General features: G+C 33.5%; 1 protein-coding gene across 2 annotated transcripts; it reads left to right on the top strand.

The window, feature by feature from the left end:
- Positions 1-5,015: 5,015 nt before the first annotated feature.
- LOC139857333 (protein argonaute 1-like) lies at positions 5,016-14,038 on the top strand. Of its 2 annotated transcripts, none has more exons than XM_071846088.1 (22): positions 5,016-5,141; positions 7,096-7,781; positions 7,884-8,092; positions 8,208-8,354; positions 8,439-8,572; positions 8,667-8,776; positions 8,902-9,008; positions 9,185-9,323; positions 9,406-9,522; positions 10,199-10,306; positions 10,381-10,452; positions 10,542-10,664; positions 10,774-10,939; positions 11,318-11,577; positions 11,668-11,810; positions 12,113-12,175; positions 12,266-12,329; positions 12,417-12,552; positions 12,655-12,728; positions 12,897-12,991; positions 13,073-13,104; positions 13,650-14,038. In XM_071846088.1, the coding sequence occupies exons 2-22, from the start codon at positions 7,104-7,106 to the stop codon at positions 13,853-13,855; spliced, it is 3,183 nt and encodes a 1,060-aa protein (XP_071702189.1). In that variant the 5' UTR covers positions 5,016-5,141; positions 7,096-7,103; the 3' UTR covers positions 13,856-14,038. The 2 variants fall into 2 exon arrangements, with proteins under 2 accessions (XP_071702189.1, XP_071702182.1); XM_071846081.1 differs by having other exon boundaries at positions 8,205-8,354.
- Positions 14,039-14,413: the final 375 nt, after the last annotated feature.

Below are 14,413 nucleotides of genomic sequence, written 5' to 3'. Positions count from 1 at the left end.
GTAATAATAATAATAATAGTGATAAAAATAATACATTTGATAATAATAATAATAATCTTAATAGTAATCAAAATGATAATTTTAATAAAAGTGCTATTTTTAATAATAATGATGATAATAATTTTAATAAAAATACTACTTTCACAAAAATGATACTTTTCATTATTATGCTAATAACGATAATTTTAGCAATAATGATATTTATAATAATAATAATAATAATAATAATAATAATAATAATAACGATATTGATTTTAATTATAATGGTACTACTAATAATAACCTAAACGATAATACATAATAGTAATAGTAATAATTATAATTATAATTATGATAATATTAACAATAATAATAATACTTATAAAATACTAATAATATAATATTAGTAATAATGATAATAGTATTAATTGTATTAATGATAATAATAATTATATTTTTAGTATTAGTACTAACATAATAACAGTAATAATTAATAATAATAACAATAATAATAGTAATAATAAGTAATAAGTAATAAGTAACTACCTCAAGAAGTATTCCCTAAAAAATGCCAAGTCCGGGTTTGAACCCGCGACGTCCCGCTAACCCGATAATACCACAAACACTCCTAATTCATCACCATTGTCAAGTCATTTCTGTGATCACGATCACTATAAAATCATAATCATAAATCGTGTATCATCCTCATTCTCATATCATTCTTTTACCTCATCATCTCATTTCATGTATCTTCATCATCTTAATCACTTCATCTATTATCATTATCACAACGATCCCTTGCTTATCATCATCTATATTTATATCGTGCATCATTTAATATTATTCTAAACCCGATTATTTAACATCATCATCCTTATTATTATAGTCATTATCGTTAAACCATTCATTCATCATCATCACTTATCATCATTATGATCTCGTTATTATCATAATTATCCTCATCATTATATCAACTACGATCGTCATCATTATCATGTCTTCGGCCCAACATGACAAATAAGCATTCGGCCCACAGGAAGAACAAGTATTCGATCTAGTAGCAAGCTGTATTGATCGCCCCAATAGCAAGTTCAAGATTCAAATTAAAATCATAACTAGTCTAGTAGAAGCTGGATAAGTCCAATTAGGGAAATGATCCATAAGCCCACTAAACATTTTGGTTATAGTTTAAATACTGGAATATTCATCACTCGCATAAACTATAATACTAGTCGTTTAACTTGTTTATTTAATTGCAATGGTCCAACCTTTGTGACACAACCCATGTGTGTGGCATATTCTAGCATCTCTTCCTACAGCAAACAAGACCCACCAACCTACCCACTATCATAAGTCAAAAAGTGGATTCCTTTTTATTATTAAAACAAATCGAAAGTATCCAATTTACAGCTGTCTTCAACGATTATTATAAATATAGTATTGAATCAAAAAGGTGATAGTGTTTTGGTTGGTTCACTCGACTGATCAAACAGTTTCGTACAGCAGCACACCACATAAGTGGGTTTTGATGAGCTCGTTCGTTCAGGAAGAAAAATAAGCGGTATAGCAGTAACAACGATTTTTGTTTTGATGATGAACAGAAAATATAGTATGTAGCAGCGAGCTTGAGCAGGTGGTTTTCGTTGGTCCTTGTCGAGCAAAATGGTGATGGTTTAAGTGGTTGTTCATGAGGAAAGAAAATAAAAAAATGAAGAAAGGTGGTCATGGTTTCTATATGTATCTATATCTCTCATGTATATATATAAAACTTGAGATTTTAATTGTGAGTAATCAAACCCAACGATAATACATGTTTTCCATGGTGGTTCCGGTTGTTTAGTGTAGTTTGTGGTAGTAATGTTGGTGACAGATTTTGTATCTCGAAGTATGAGATATAATAAGGAAACAAATAGCTTACTTGTGTACGTGTGTCGTGAGGACTAAACCAGAAACCGTTAACATTGCAAGTTAGTTGAGTTGATGATTGGCATGGGTGTTAGAGGGTGACTGTAGGGTAGAAGTGGGTTGCCCTGAAGTTTTGAACAAGCAAAGAGGGTAATGGTAGTGGTGGGTGTTTCACGTGAAAGTTGCTGCGGTGGAAAGAAAGAAAAAAAAATGATGGAGATTATTTGGGGTTATAACCGAAATAGAAACATAGCAGTGATAGTATTCATGGTCGTGTGGTGGTTGAAATTATAAAACGCGTAGATGATGGTTGATGAGTTGTTTTCGATACTAAAGGAGTAAATGAGAAACTCAATTGAACTTTTGAGTTCTTATCCCCACATGTATGAATATGTATATATGGTGGGAAACAACCAAATTACATCTTGATTAATCAATCCCGGTTAACGGGTATAACAACTAAAGTAATGATTTAGTAATAAATAATATATTATCAATCAAAAAATTATAAACGTATCATTTCTTAGCCGTCCTCTACTATTAATAAATTCGTACTTCGTTGTTAATAAGTGGCGGATAAAAGTGTTTGGAAAAATCTCAAATTTTTAGATTAACTATATTTATTTATTTTGGTCATTATGGTATAAAATTTGATCCTTAATTTGTTAAATAAAAATTACATCAATTGTCCCTCTCAATTCTAGGTAAAATATAAAAAGTGTTAAAAACTTAATAAATAGTTCCTAAATACATTTTTAATAAGCCTAAAATTTATAGAACTCATCTTCGTATCACCGTTTATTTTAAAATTACATAAGTTTGAATTTAACTTGCTTAATATCAATCGAAACATCAAACGAGTATTACAATCATTTAATATTTATTTTTAATATACTTTATTTATATATAGAGATATATTTTAAATAATAATTATCATAATATCCTATTTTTTATTTTATTAATTTTTAATAACAACAACATATAATACTTCAAATTATATTTCAAATTATTATTTATATATACACATATCTATTTATAATTAATTGTTCGTGAATCGTCGAGAGTAGTCGAAGGTCAATTGAATATATGAAACAGTTCAAACCTTTTGAGACTCAACCTTACAGACTTTGCTTATTGTGTCGAAATCATATAAAGATTAAGTTTAAATTTGGTCGGAAATTCCCGGGTCGTCACATCGAGCGACCGCTAATGCTGTTGCTAAGACTTGTTGGATACGCAACCTACTTCGCGAACTTCACTCACATCTTTCTCATGCCACTTTAAGTCTATTACGACAACGTGAGTGCACTTTATCTGTCAACCAACCCGGTCCAGCATCAACGCACGAAACACATAGAGATCGACATACATTTCGTGCTGTACTGCACGTCCCTACCTCTTCTCAATATGCCGATATATTTACTAAGGGGCTGCCTACTCAGTTATTTACGGATTTTAAAATCAATTTGAACGTCCGCACTTTATCTCTCGTTTCAACTGCGGGAACATATTAGTCCGTATATATCTTTGTCTATATTTAATTCTCATATGTATTTTAGGTATAGATTTGTCATTATTAGGGGTGCAAACGAGACGAGCCAAGCCCGAGCTCGACTAGGCTCGAGCTCGGCTCGTTTGAATTTTACTGAGCTCGACTCGATTCGAGTCTTGAATATTAAGCCCGAGCTCGACTCGTCTGGATTTATGCAAGCTTGAGCTCGGCGCGAGCTCGACTTGTTTGTTCAAAAATAGTACTTTTTATTATTATTTTATTTATATTATTTATTATTTTATTTTTTATTTAAATTATTGAACATGTTTATATTATATATGATTCAATTTATTGTGTATTTATATATAAAATAGTAATTATTTTGTATATTATTAATTTGAAATAATAAATAGTGCATATAAATGAAAAGCTCGTTTAGGCTCGCGAGCCTGCTCGAGCTCGATATAAGAAGCTCGAGCTCGAGCTCGTTTAGTAATCAATCCTAAAAACATGTTCAAGCTCGGGCTCGAACTCGATTCAAGTTTTTAACGAGTCGAGCTCGAGTAGCTCACGAGTAGCTCTGTTCATTTACGGCCCTAGTCATGATCATATACAACTCATCTCCATCCATCGTAATATAGGGATGACATTCGTAACTCTTGTACTAGATAATACTAGTATATAGTTTTGTATGTGATGAAAAAGGGAAAAACAAAAACCGTTCAATTATAGACACGTTATAGATAAACTTATAACTCTAACTAGTTTTATGCACATAAACTTTTATTGACATGTTTGAAATTTTCTTAAATATACATAAGTAAGACAAAAGATTACTCGCTTCACGAACCAAATATGAGTATACTGTAATAAAATTTCATCACTGACGTTTAGCATCAACGGTCAAATACAAGGCACATTGAGTTGACTCACTTGACTCGATTTGAAGAGAAGACCAATGGAGTGATGGACTAAATTGTCATTTTCTTATCCTACCCCCAGCACCTACCCTTATTGATTTATGCTATAATATAAATAAATAAATAAATAAATAAATAAATACTTCGTTAATAAAAAAAATACATCTTTATTTGTACTAGCTACTATTGTTACTATCGTGGATTTGTCGGTTATGGATGCATATGGCGAGTAAAGAAAACTTGGTAACAATGACTATAAACTATTCATAGTTGCATTTTAATTGTATTCATTCATAGCGTTCACAATTCTGATATTCTCAATACATTTTGTTTCAATACAAATATAATCAATAATGAGGGTTTAGTTAGTGTAATTGTATCATAAGTTTTGTGTAGCTATAGCTAGCATTTTCATCCCCATTTAAATGTGGACATTACAACCCATTTGGTATATTTGTTAGTAAAACAGCAGCATGAAGTTGATCACACAAAAATATTTAAGGTAAGTTTATTTCATGCACAACAATACTTGTGATACCGTCTCTATCGTACCGTTAATTGATATAAGATCTTATGTTTCCAGTTTGTTTACGGAAAAGTAACCGTGCAACGCACGGGCTCGTAAATCTAAGTAAATAAATACTTCGTTAATAAAAAAAAGAAGATAAAATACAACTCTTCGTGTCTGTCATACTCACACCCCATTTATCTTTTCTCTCTCTCTCTCTCTCTATATTTTAGGGTTTTCAACATCTCCTTTATATTGGCGGATCATTTCTTTAGATCTGCTGTTCTGCTACACTGTTTCCGCCTCTCATCTCCGATATTTCTACCGATTTACTAGGGTTTGTGCTCCGTTCATCTTCAATACTTTTTTCACAATTTCGAGTTGTTCATCTATCATTTAATATCTTATAATTGGTTGATTTTTTTGTTATGTAGTGCGATTTCGCAACTTCGTTTATATGTATTTGTTTTCATGCGCTTCTAAGTTCTTAGTTTTTATTTTAACATTTTTAATTTTCTTGAAATAATATGTATGTATGTATGTATGTATGTATGTATTATTATTTTTTTAAATACTTAATGTATTATTTTTGCTTACGACTGTCATAAGTAATGTATGACATATGTATTCTGTGTATAGATTTTTTTGACATAATGTATGTATTTTTAGTCATGTAATGTGTTTTTTCCTTATATGCATATATTAAATAATCAAATTTTTTTTTTTTTATCTATTGTAATACTTTCTTTTGATCAAAAATGTTGGTTTGGTTTTGGATTTCTGCAGTTACATAGTTTTTTTAATGATGTATGTATTTTGCATAAAGTATATTTTCATTTGTATGTGTATATGTGTATATTATCACTCTTGATAATTATGACAATTTTTTTTATATCTGTTCTATATGCATTTTTTCTTTTATTTTGTTATTATATTATTAATATTAATTATATTATTTTTTTATTATTATTAATATATATATATATATATATATATATATATATATATATATATATATATATATATATATATAGTGGTAGGATCAAGAGGTAAGTAACCAATCGGGTGAAGTGGGAAGCAAAAACTTTTTTTTTTTTCGTTTTTTGAAAAAACTTTGTCCACGAACATTATAGATCGAACATTATAGATGGGATGAAAATATGAACATTTAGTAGAGACATTTTGTGATAAATGTTTTTATTTTGGCGGAAAAACGCTCGAAGAAGTAATATATAACAATTATCGTGTTTTTCGAGCGTATGTTGAGGTTTTAGCTATTAGGGTTTAGATATTAGGGTTTATAGGGTTTAGATAATAGGGTTTAGAAATTTAGGGTTTAGGGTTTAGATTTAGGGTTTAGATTTAGGATTTAGATTGAGTTTTTAACACGAACGGTTTAGGGTTTGGTGTTTTGGGTTTATGGAATAAACCCAAAACACCAAACCCTAAACCCTAAACTCTAAATCGGGCTAAATTTGACTTCACAAAACATGAAAAATAAACGTTCATATTCTTCACGAACAATATTATCTTGAATGTTATTTTTGTCGATCGTTTTCCCGCCTAAATAATAACATTCATCACGAAGTGTCTCTTCTAAATGTTCATATTTTTGTGTGATCTTGATGCCGGAAAAAAAAAATTCCAAAAAAAAAAAACGAAATTTTTTTTTTTGCTTCACCCCGATTGGTTACTTCCCCATTGATCCTGCCCTTATATATATATATATATATATATATATATATATATATATATATTAATTATAATTTATAATTTATTTATAATTATTTCTATATATTATTATTAATTTATTAATTATTAATTATCAATATATTAATTTTTTAATTATGTATTTTGGGATGCATGCAGGGTGTATATGTAATACAACAATTATTTGAAACCTGCTATCTGGTTTATTTACTTACAATTATTTGTGTGTATATATTGAAATTAGCCCGAGTTTGCTGTGGTTCGTTCTATTTTCTTATGGCAATTATTTAAAATTTTGATGTATTATGAGATGTAGTTATAATTTTGGTACACATATAGGGTGTTTATGCAACATATGCTGAATTTACTTTTCATATGTGTTCTCTGGTTTATATTACTTACAATTATTTATGTGTATATGTTGTAATTGTTCCGAGTTTGCCGTGTTTAAGTTTCTTATGGTATTAGTTTATAGTTTTCATGTAATATGCTATTTAATTTAATTTTATAATTTGTAATGCATGCTGAATCGACTTTACTTATCTGGTGGTTAACATATTAGTTGTTTTGGATTGTTATAGTTGTCAACATGGTAAGGAAGAAGAGGAATGACGGTGCTAGTGGAAGTGAAAGTTCTGAGCCACACGAGGTTGGTTCTGGACAGGGTGGCGGTGTCGCTCAAAGGCCACCACCACAACAGCAACAGCAACAACAAGGTGGAAGAGGTCAGGGTGGGTACCAAGGAAGAGGACCACAGGGCGGTTATCAAGGTGGACAGCCTCAAGGAGGCAGAGGCTGGGTTCAGAGGGGTGGAGGGCCACAACGTGGTGGTGGGCCCCAACAGTATTATGGTAGACCACCACCTAACCAACCTCAGCAATTTCAACAACAGAGGCCTCCAAGAGGAACTGCACCACCACAACAACATCGTGGTGGTCGCGGGCCTTCGTATGCTGGTGGACCTTCTAGCCCATCAGTTCCCGAGCTGTACCAAGCAACACAACAAGCTCCTCAGCAGCATACGGCAACATTTCGGCCAATGCTCCATGCGGAGTCGTCTACGTCTGAGCAGACGGTGGATGAGTCAGCAGCTCAGTTTCAGCAACTGTCTGTGCAGAAAGAGGAGCCCATTCAAGCTGCACCTGCATCTAGCAAGTCGTTGAGGTTTCCTTTGCGCCCAGGAAAGGGTAGCACCGGGACCAGGTGCATGGTGAAAGCAAACCATTTTTTTGCTGAACTGCCCGATAAAGATTTACATCAGTATGATGTGAGTTTATGGTTTTGTTTGTTTGTTGCTGAAAATATTTTGTACATCAACTAGAATTTTGTGATGTGACCCATCTCTTTCTTTTTTTTTTGGCTGATATAGGTAACAATTAATCCAGAGGTGACGTCACGTGGTGTTAATCGTGCTGTGATGGCACAATTGGTGAACATGTACAGGGACTCCCATCTTGGGAGGAGGCTTCCTGCGTACGATGGAAGGAAGAGTCTGTATACTGCTGGCCCTCTTCCATTTGTTACTCAAGAGTTTAAAATCACACTTCTAGACGAAGATGATGGTTCAGGCAGCACCAGGTATCTCCATTTTTAATATAATAATAATTATAATTATATTATTTTAATTAATTAATTAAAGTTGATCTTGTACATGTGATTGAAGATGATAGTTTTTTATGTTTAAATGCAGAAGGGAGAGGGACTTCAAAGTCGTGATTAAATTAGCATCGCGTGCAGATTTGCATCATCTGGGAATGTTTTTAGCAGGAAGACAGGCAGATGCTCCACAAGAAGCACTTCAGGTTCTCGACATTGTTTTGCGGGAGTTGCCTACACAACGGTATGTTTCTACTCTTATCAACATCGGTTGATTTATTTTGGCATATACAATAACTTACTAATTGTTGATAAAATTCGTATGTAGATATTCTCCAGTGGGACGGTCATTCTATTCTCCTAATTTGGGTCGTAAACAACCACTAGGTGAGGGTTTAGAAAGTTGGCGTGGGTTCTATCAGAGCATACGACCTACACAGATGGGGCTGTCTTTAAATATTGGTTAGTTCATTACATCCATATGTAAATTAATCGGGCTTTTGCTATTGGCGACACTTTCTCAGATTTATATTTCGTATGGTATGTCGAGTTGCAGATATGTCTTCCACTGCGTTCATTGAGCCGTTGCCTATCATTGACTTTGTTACCCAGCTTCTGAATAGGGATGTTTCATCAAGACCATTGTCAGATTCTGACCGTGTGAAGGTTAGCTCTGCGTAGCATTTATATAGCACTATCTAGGCGTATGCTCCCTGCAATTTGATTCTTTTTGTTAAAATACTTCTTAAAAAAAGGTTTTTGATGTGATATCATGTTGTTATGCTCACCAGATCAAGAAGGCATTGAGAGGTGTCAAGGTTGAAGTTACTCACCGTGGAAATATGCGTAGAAAGTATCGTATATCTGGTTTAACATCTCAGGCAACACGAGAGCTAAAGTGAGAACAAAACTCTATTTTTTGCCCTTATATTTTAGTATGTTGACAGTTTTGACTATATATATATATATATATATATATATATATATATATATATATATATATATATATATATATATATATATATATATATATATATATATATATATATATATATATATTTTATTACGTATCAGTTTCCCAGTTGATGAGAGAGGTACAATGAAATCTGTGGTTGAATACTTTCGAGAGACTTATGGTTTCACTATTCAACATGTGCAATGGCCTTGCTTGCAAGTTGGGAATACTCAGAGGCCAAATTATTTGCCAATGGAGGTTTAATCATCTGTTTGTTTTTTGTTACTGTGATAGCTTGGAATTAAATTAATTGCAACATTCTAATATCTTCATATTTCAGGTTTGCAAGATTGTAGAGGGTCAGAGGTATTCAAAGAGGCTAAACGAACGACAAATTACTGCTCTTCTTAAGGTTACATGCCAGCGCCCTAATGACAGAGAGAAGGATATTCTGGAGGTTTGTTTTTCTATATACTCTTTACTTTCTCTTCAAATATCTATGTTTTTATTCTTACTCATCCGTGTTGATTTTACAAAGTGTTTATCTATATTATGTTATAATTCTAACATGTTGGAAATTATATAATTAATTGGGGTAAATTAGGAATCCTCAAATTGGTCGAACAGGCTGGAGATTTCAAAATGTCTATTATCAACGCCTACCTTCTAAATAGGATTTTTTTAATAATAAATAATAAATTTGTATAATTTTAGCACTTTAATTGTGTGATAAACAGTTCGAATATGTGGGAGAAGGTGTTTCTTATGTCATTGTGTTCTCACTGGTCCAATAAAATACCCGCTTCACTTATTCACCCAAACCGGCCATCTTGCATCTCTAACTTCTAGGTTTTTGTTATATTAAATTAGTATGTTTTTATTAAAAATAAGTAAAACATCAACTGTAAGTATTTCCGTTGTAGTGGCTTAAAAGGGTTTTTTGGTCAAGCCTGGTTGACCTCATTTGAGGTCATCAACTATGTTATGTGATTATCTAAACTCATTTGTCACAAAATATAAATCCTTAATCCATATAACTCTGTATAAGTGTGTTCACTATTCTACTTCAGGTGAGAATGTGAGATATGTATTCATTTGGCTGCTGTTAACTTACATACTGTTTGAATTTACAGACTGTTAGACACAATGGTTATGATCAAGATCCTTATGCTCAGGAATTTGGTATAAAAATTAGCACTAAGCTAGCCCTTGTTGAAGCTCGAATATTGCCTCCTCCTCGGGTAAACTCACTAAGCATTGTCTTACTATTTTATCATTAAGTACCATTTCTAACTGTTTATATTCCTGTTGATAGCTTAAATATCATGATACTGGACGTGAAAGGGACTGTCTTCCACAAGTGGGTCAGTGGAATATGATGAATAAGGTAGTTCCCCATTTAAATGTTTAAAAGCTAATCTGTGTAACTTTGTCATGATGATATCTCTTAATGATCATGTTTGAAATTTGTGACAGAAAATGGTTAATGGTGGGAGAGTTGCCAGCTGGATCTGCATAAACTTTGCACGCAATGTGCAAGATAATGTTGCTCGTGCTTTTTGTTCAGAGCTTGCAGTAATGTGCAATACGTCTGGCATGGTATGGTTAAAAGGACTATTTGATACACGCACACGCGGATAATTAACTGCAGTTAGATATCTGTTAACTTTTAACTCATATATGCTCTCACTTCTGTTTGCTTTATCAGGCATTCAATCCCGAGCCGGTGCTTCCTGCTCTTAGTGGCCGTCCTGACCAGGTTGAGAGAGTCTTAAAAGCTCGTTTCCATGAGGCCATGACTAAACTCCAGCCCCACAAAAAGGAACTGGATCTGCTTGTTGTCATTTTGCCAGACAATAATGGCTCTCTATATGGTATTAAGTTTTAACCCTGGTGATTGTGCTGTGCTTACTAATATTAGTTGAATATTGAGATGGCTAAATGAGTGGGTTGGAAGGTTGGGTTTGATATTTAATAGTCACAGTGTCAAATATAATTAAAATCAAACTGTTTTAATAGTAATCAATGGGTTTTAATATAACCATGGAGGTGTTATCCATTTAAAGTTACAGCGTTGTTGACTTCTGTCTCGTTTGATTTGTTTTCCTTAGCTTTGTTTCTTTTTTGACGCGTTGAAGTTAGAATTTGATCCTCAAGTATAAGTGTCAAAGTTATCATCTTAAATTGGTATGGTTTGTGTAATTTGTTCTATATAGTTGGGATTATATGGCTCATCGTTTCTTCATGTGTAGGTGACCTGAAAAGGATCTGTGAGACTGATCTTGGGATTGTTTCTCAGTGCTGCTTAACAAAACACGTCTTTAGGATGAGTAAGCAGTACCTGGCTAATGTTGCGCTAAAGATAAATGTCAAGGTTGGAGGAAGGAATACGGTTCTTGCTGATGCATTGTCAAGGCGTATTCCTAATGTTAGTGATGTTCCAACTATCATTTTTGGTGCTGATGTCACTCACCCACACCCTGGTGAAGATTCGAGTCCCTCAATCGCAGCTGTACGATACATACCAACTTTGCTCTCGACATTTTCAGTGATTTAGCTTCTGTTAAGTCATTTGATGCTGGTTTTTTTGAATATAATGTAGGTTGTGGCTTCTCAAGATTGGCCTGAGATTACTAAATATGCAGGATTGGTTTGTGCGCAAGCACATCGGCAAGAACTTATTCAGGATCTATTCAAGGAATGGCAGGATCCTCAAAGAGGCAAAGTGTCTGGTGGCATGATCAAGTATTCTTTTCTTACTCCCTATTTGACACACACCTACCTTTTAGTGCAAAATGGGCGGGTTGGGTGACATGCCAAAATTTGAAGCTGGTTGTCCTGTTTGACCTGCTTATCTGTAGGCTAATTTCTTCACTTTACTCATCTGATCTGTTAAATATGAGAAGCTTAACCAGAGTCACCCTTTCCCTAACTAACTGGTTGAATATTAAAATTGGAAATTTGTTTTTGGCGTATGATTCTATTTTATTTTCATGTTCACTTCTAATATGATTCTGTAATGTTTGTGAATGGAATTTTCTTTCTAGGGAACTTCTCATATCATTCCGTAGAGCAACTGGGCAAAAACCGCAGCGTATAATTTTCTACAGGTGTTTTTATACTATCCATTAATTGTTTATACATTTTAAAGCCGTCATAGATATATTTACTTATCCGACGATGAACATTTTATTGTGAAGGGATGGTGTTAGTGAGGGCCAGTTCTATCAGGTGTTACTTTATGAGCTTGATGCAATCCGAAAGGTAATTTAAAATCGAATATGTAGTTTCACTCTCAACTTTTGGATCTTATTAGTCATATCTTTGATCATTTCGTTGAACTTGGGTCAGGCTTGTGCATCTTTGGAGCCAAATTATCAACCTCCAGTGACATTTGTTGTGGTTCAAAAACGTCATCACACTAGATTGTTTGCCAACAATCACCGTGATCAGAGGTCTGTCGATAGGAGCGGAAATATACTCCCAGGTATATGATAATTTCACTTTTAGCACTTTAATTATGTATCTTGCCCATTTGACCCATTAGGGATAAAATGTAACTGTGACCACATTCTCTGGTTATCTGCAGGCACTGTTGTTGATTCCAAGATTTGTCATCCTACAGAGTTTGATTTTTATCTGTGCAGCCATGCTGGAATTCAGGTAAGATATCCATGGCACTCAGTCACATTTTTACATGCTATATGATGTACATGAAACATATATGTGTAATGTTTATAATTTCCATTTTTACATGCTATATGATGTACATGAAACATATATGTGTAATGTTTATAATAAATGTATAATCTGTAATCATACCCATAACAGGGTACAAGTCGGCCGGCCCATTACCACGTGCTGTGGGATGAGAACAAGTTTTCAGCTGATGATCTGCAATCTCTCACAAACAATCTCTGCTACACGTATGTTCATTAATCCTATTCTTTGTTTTTGGTGATACATTTTATATTTATTTGTGTATTGATTTATGTTTCTTTCAACAGATATGCTAGGTGCACCCGCTCTGTATCCATAGGTGAGTTTTTCACTTGTACTTTTGATTCAAGCAACATTAATGTTAATGTGTTAGTTATATATATATGTGGTAAAATGTGCCTGTTGGACACAGCTATTTGGGTCAAGCTGACCAATGACCAGAATCACTTTCTTGCCTTTCTTTATAATTATGGTTCACTAGAAACTTATCAAAAGGCTATTTGTAAATCATTTTGTGAAAGTTATATAGAAAGTTGTATCTATATAAACATGTAAGGTAATCTGTAAATCATGCAAGTTGTTCCGCTCATTATTGGGTACTATAGACAAAGCACTCATCAGCATCTGTGATGTGTGAAGTAAGTTGTATGGTGGTATACGAATCACTCTGCATTTTAAGTCATCTTCACGACAACTTTATGTCTGTTTGACCCTATTCCTCTTCTATTGAAATTACTGGACTATTTGTTCACCCATTGAACCTTTTAAAGGACAAGACATGTTCTGCTTTGACCAAGTTATGCAATGTTCATGTCAATTTCTATATTTGTTATATTTATTTATTATTTTTATTATAAAATGCAGTTCCACCAGCATACTATGCTCATCTTGCTGCTTTTCGAGCACGGTTTTACATGGAGCCGGATACCTCGGACAGTGGGTCTATGATTAGTGGTGTTGCTGGTCGTGGAAGGGGACCAAGCAGCACTCGTGCCCCGGGTGCAAATGCAGCTGTTAGACCTCTCCCTGCCCTCAAGGAGAACGTGAAACGGGTTATGTTTTATTGCTGAATCTGCATGTTATGATGTTATGATATTATGATTGTGTGACTGGCTGAAATGTCTGTTTTGTTGCCTATTGTTAGGCTACGTGTGCTGGAATGCATGTATTTTTGCTACCCATATGGAGTTTGTATGACATGCAACACATGCTTGTTGTTTGCCTTCAATATTCGAATGATGTTTAATCTACTTCGTGGCTTACTATTATGCATTTACATATCTCGTGGTTGGTTACATGAGTATTCTTCTGACACCCAGATGCTGTGTTTTTTGCGTTGATTGGTGGTTTACCTTACCTTTAATAGAAAATGGACTTCTAGCGCCTAAAGAAAGTAAGCCCAAATCAAAACCAACCTTTTTTCATGGCCGACTAACAAAACTCCACGTACCCAATAAGCAAGACCCAAAATTTCCGAACCATAGTTACCCACTACTTACTAGATCACTTTCAATGGCAATGGTGTCATGTTTGACACCACTAAACTTCATAAAGACGAATTTTTTTTACAAAATACTAACAAAATTATATATGACACGATAAGACTTTGTATGTTTTTATAGCATTTG

Source organism: Rutidosis leptorrhynchoides, chromosome 1 (genome assembly GCF_046630445.1).
Source record: "Rutidosis leptorrhynchoides isolate AG116_Rl617_1_P2 chromosome 1, CSIRO_AGI_Rlap_v1, whole genome shotgun sequence".
In the NCBI taxonomy this organism is placed as follows: domain Eukaryota; kingdom Viridiplantae; phylum Streptophyta; class Magnoliopsida; order Asterales; family Asteraceae; genus Rutidosis; species Rutidosis leptorrhynchoides.
The sequence above is the reverse complement of the archived record's forward strand: the minus strand, read 5'-3'. Positions and strand labels throughout refer to the sequence as shown.

Excerpts from the sequence above, each read along its gene's own strand:
- LOC139857333 (XM_071846081.1), top strand. The coding sequence starts at position 7,104 with ATGGTAAGGAAGAAGAGGAATGACGGTGCTAGTGGAAGTGAAAGTTCT. Across the intron at positions 7,782-7,883 it reads AAGATTTACATCAGTATGAT|GTAACAATTAATCCAGAGGT; the intron begins GTGAGTTTATGG and ends TGGCTGATATAG. Across the intron at positions 8,093-8,204 it reads GATGGTTCAGGCAGCACCAG|AAGGGAGAGGGACTTCAAAG; the intron begins GTATCTCCATTT and ends GTTTAAATGCAG.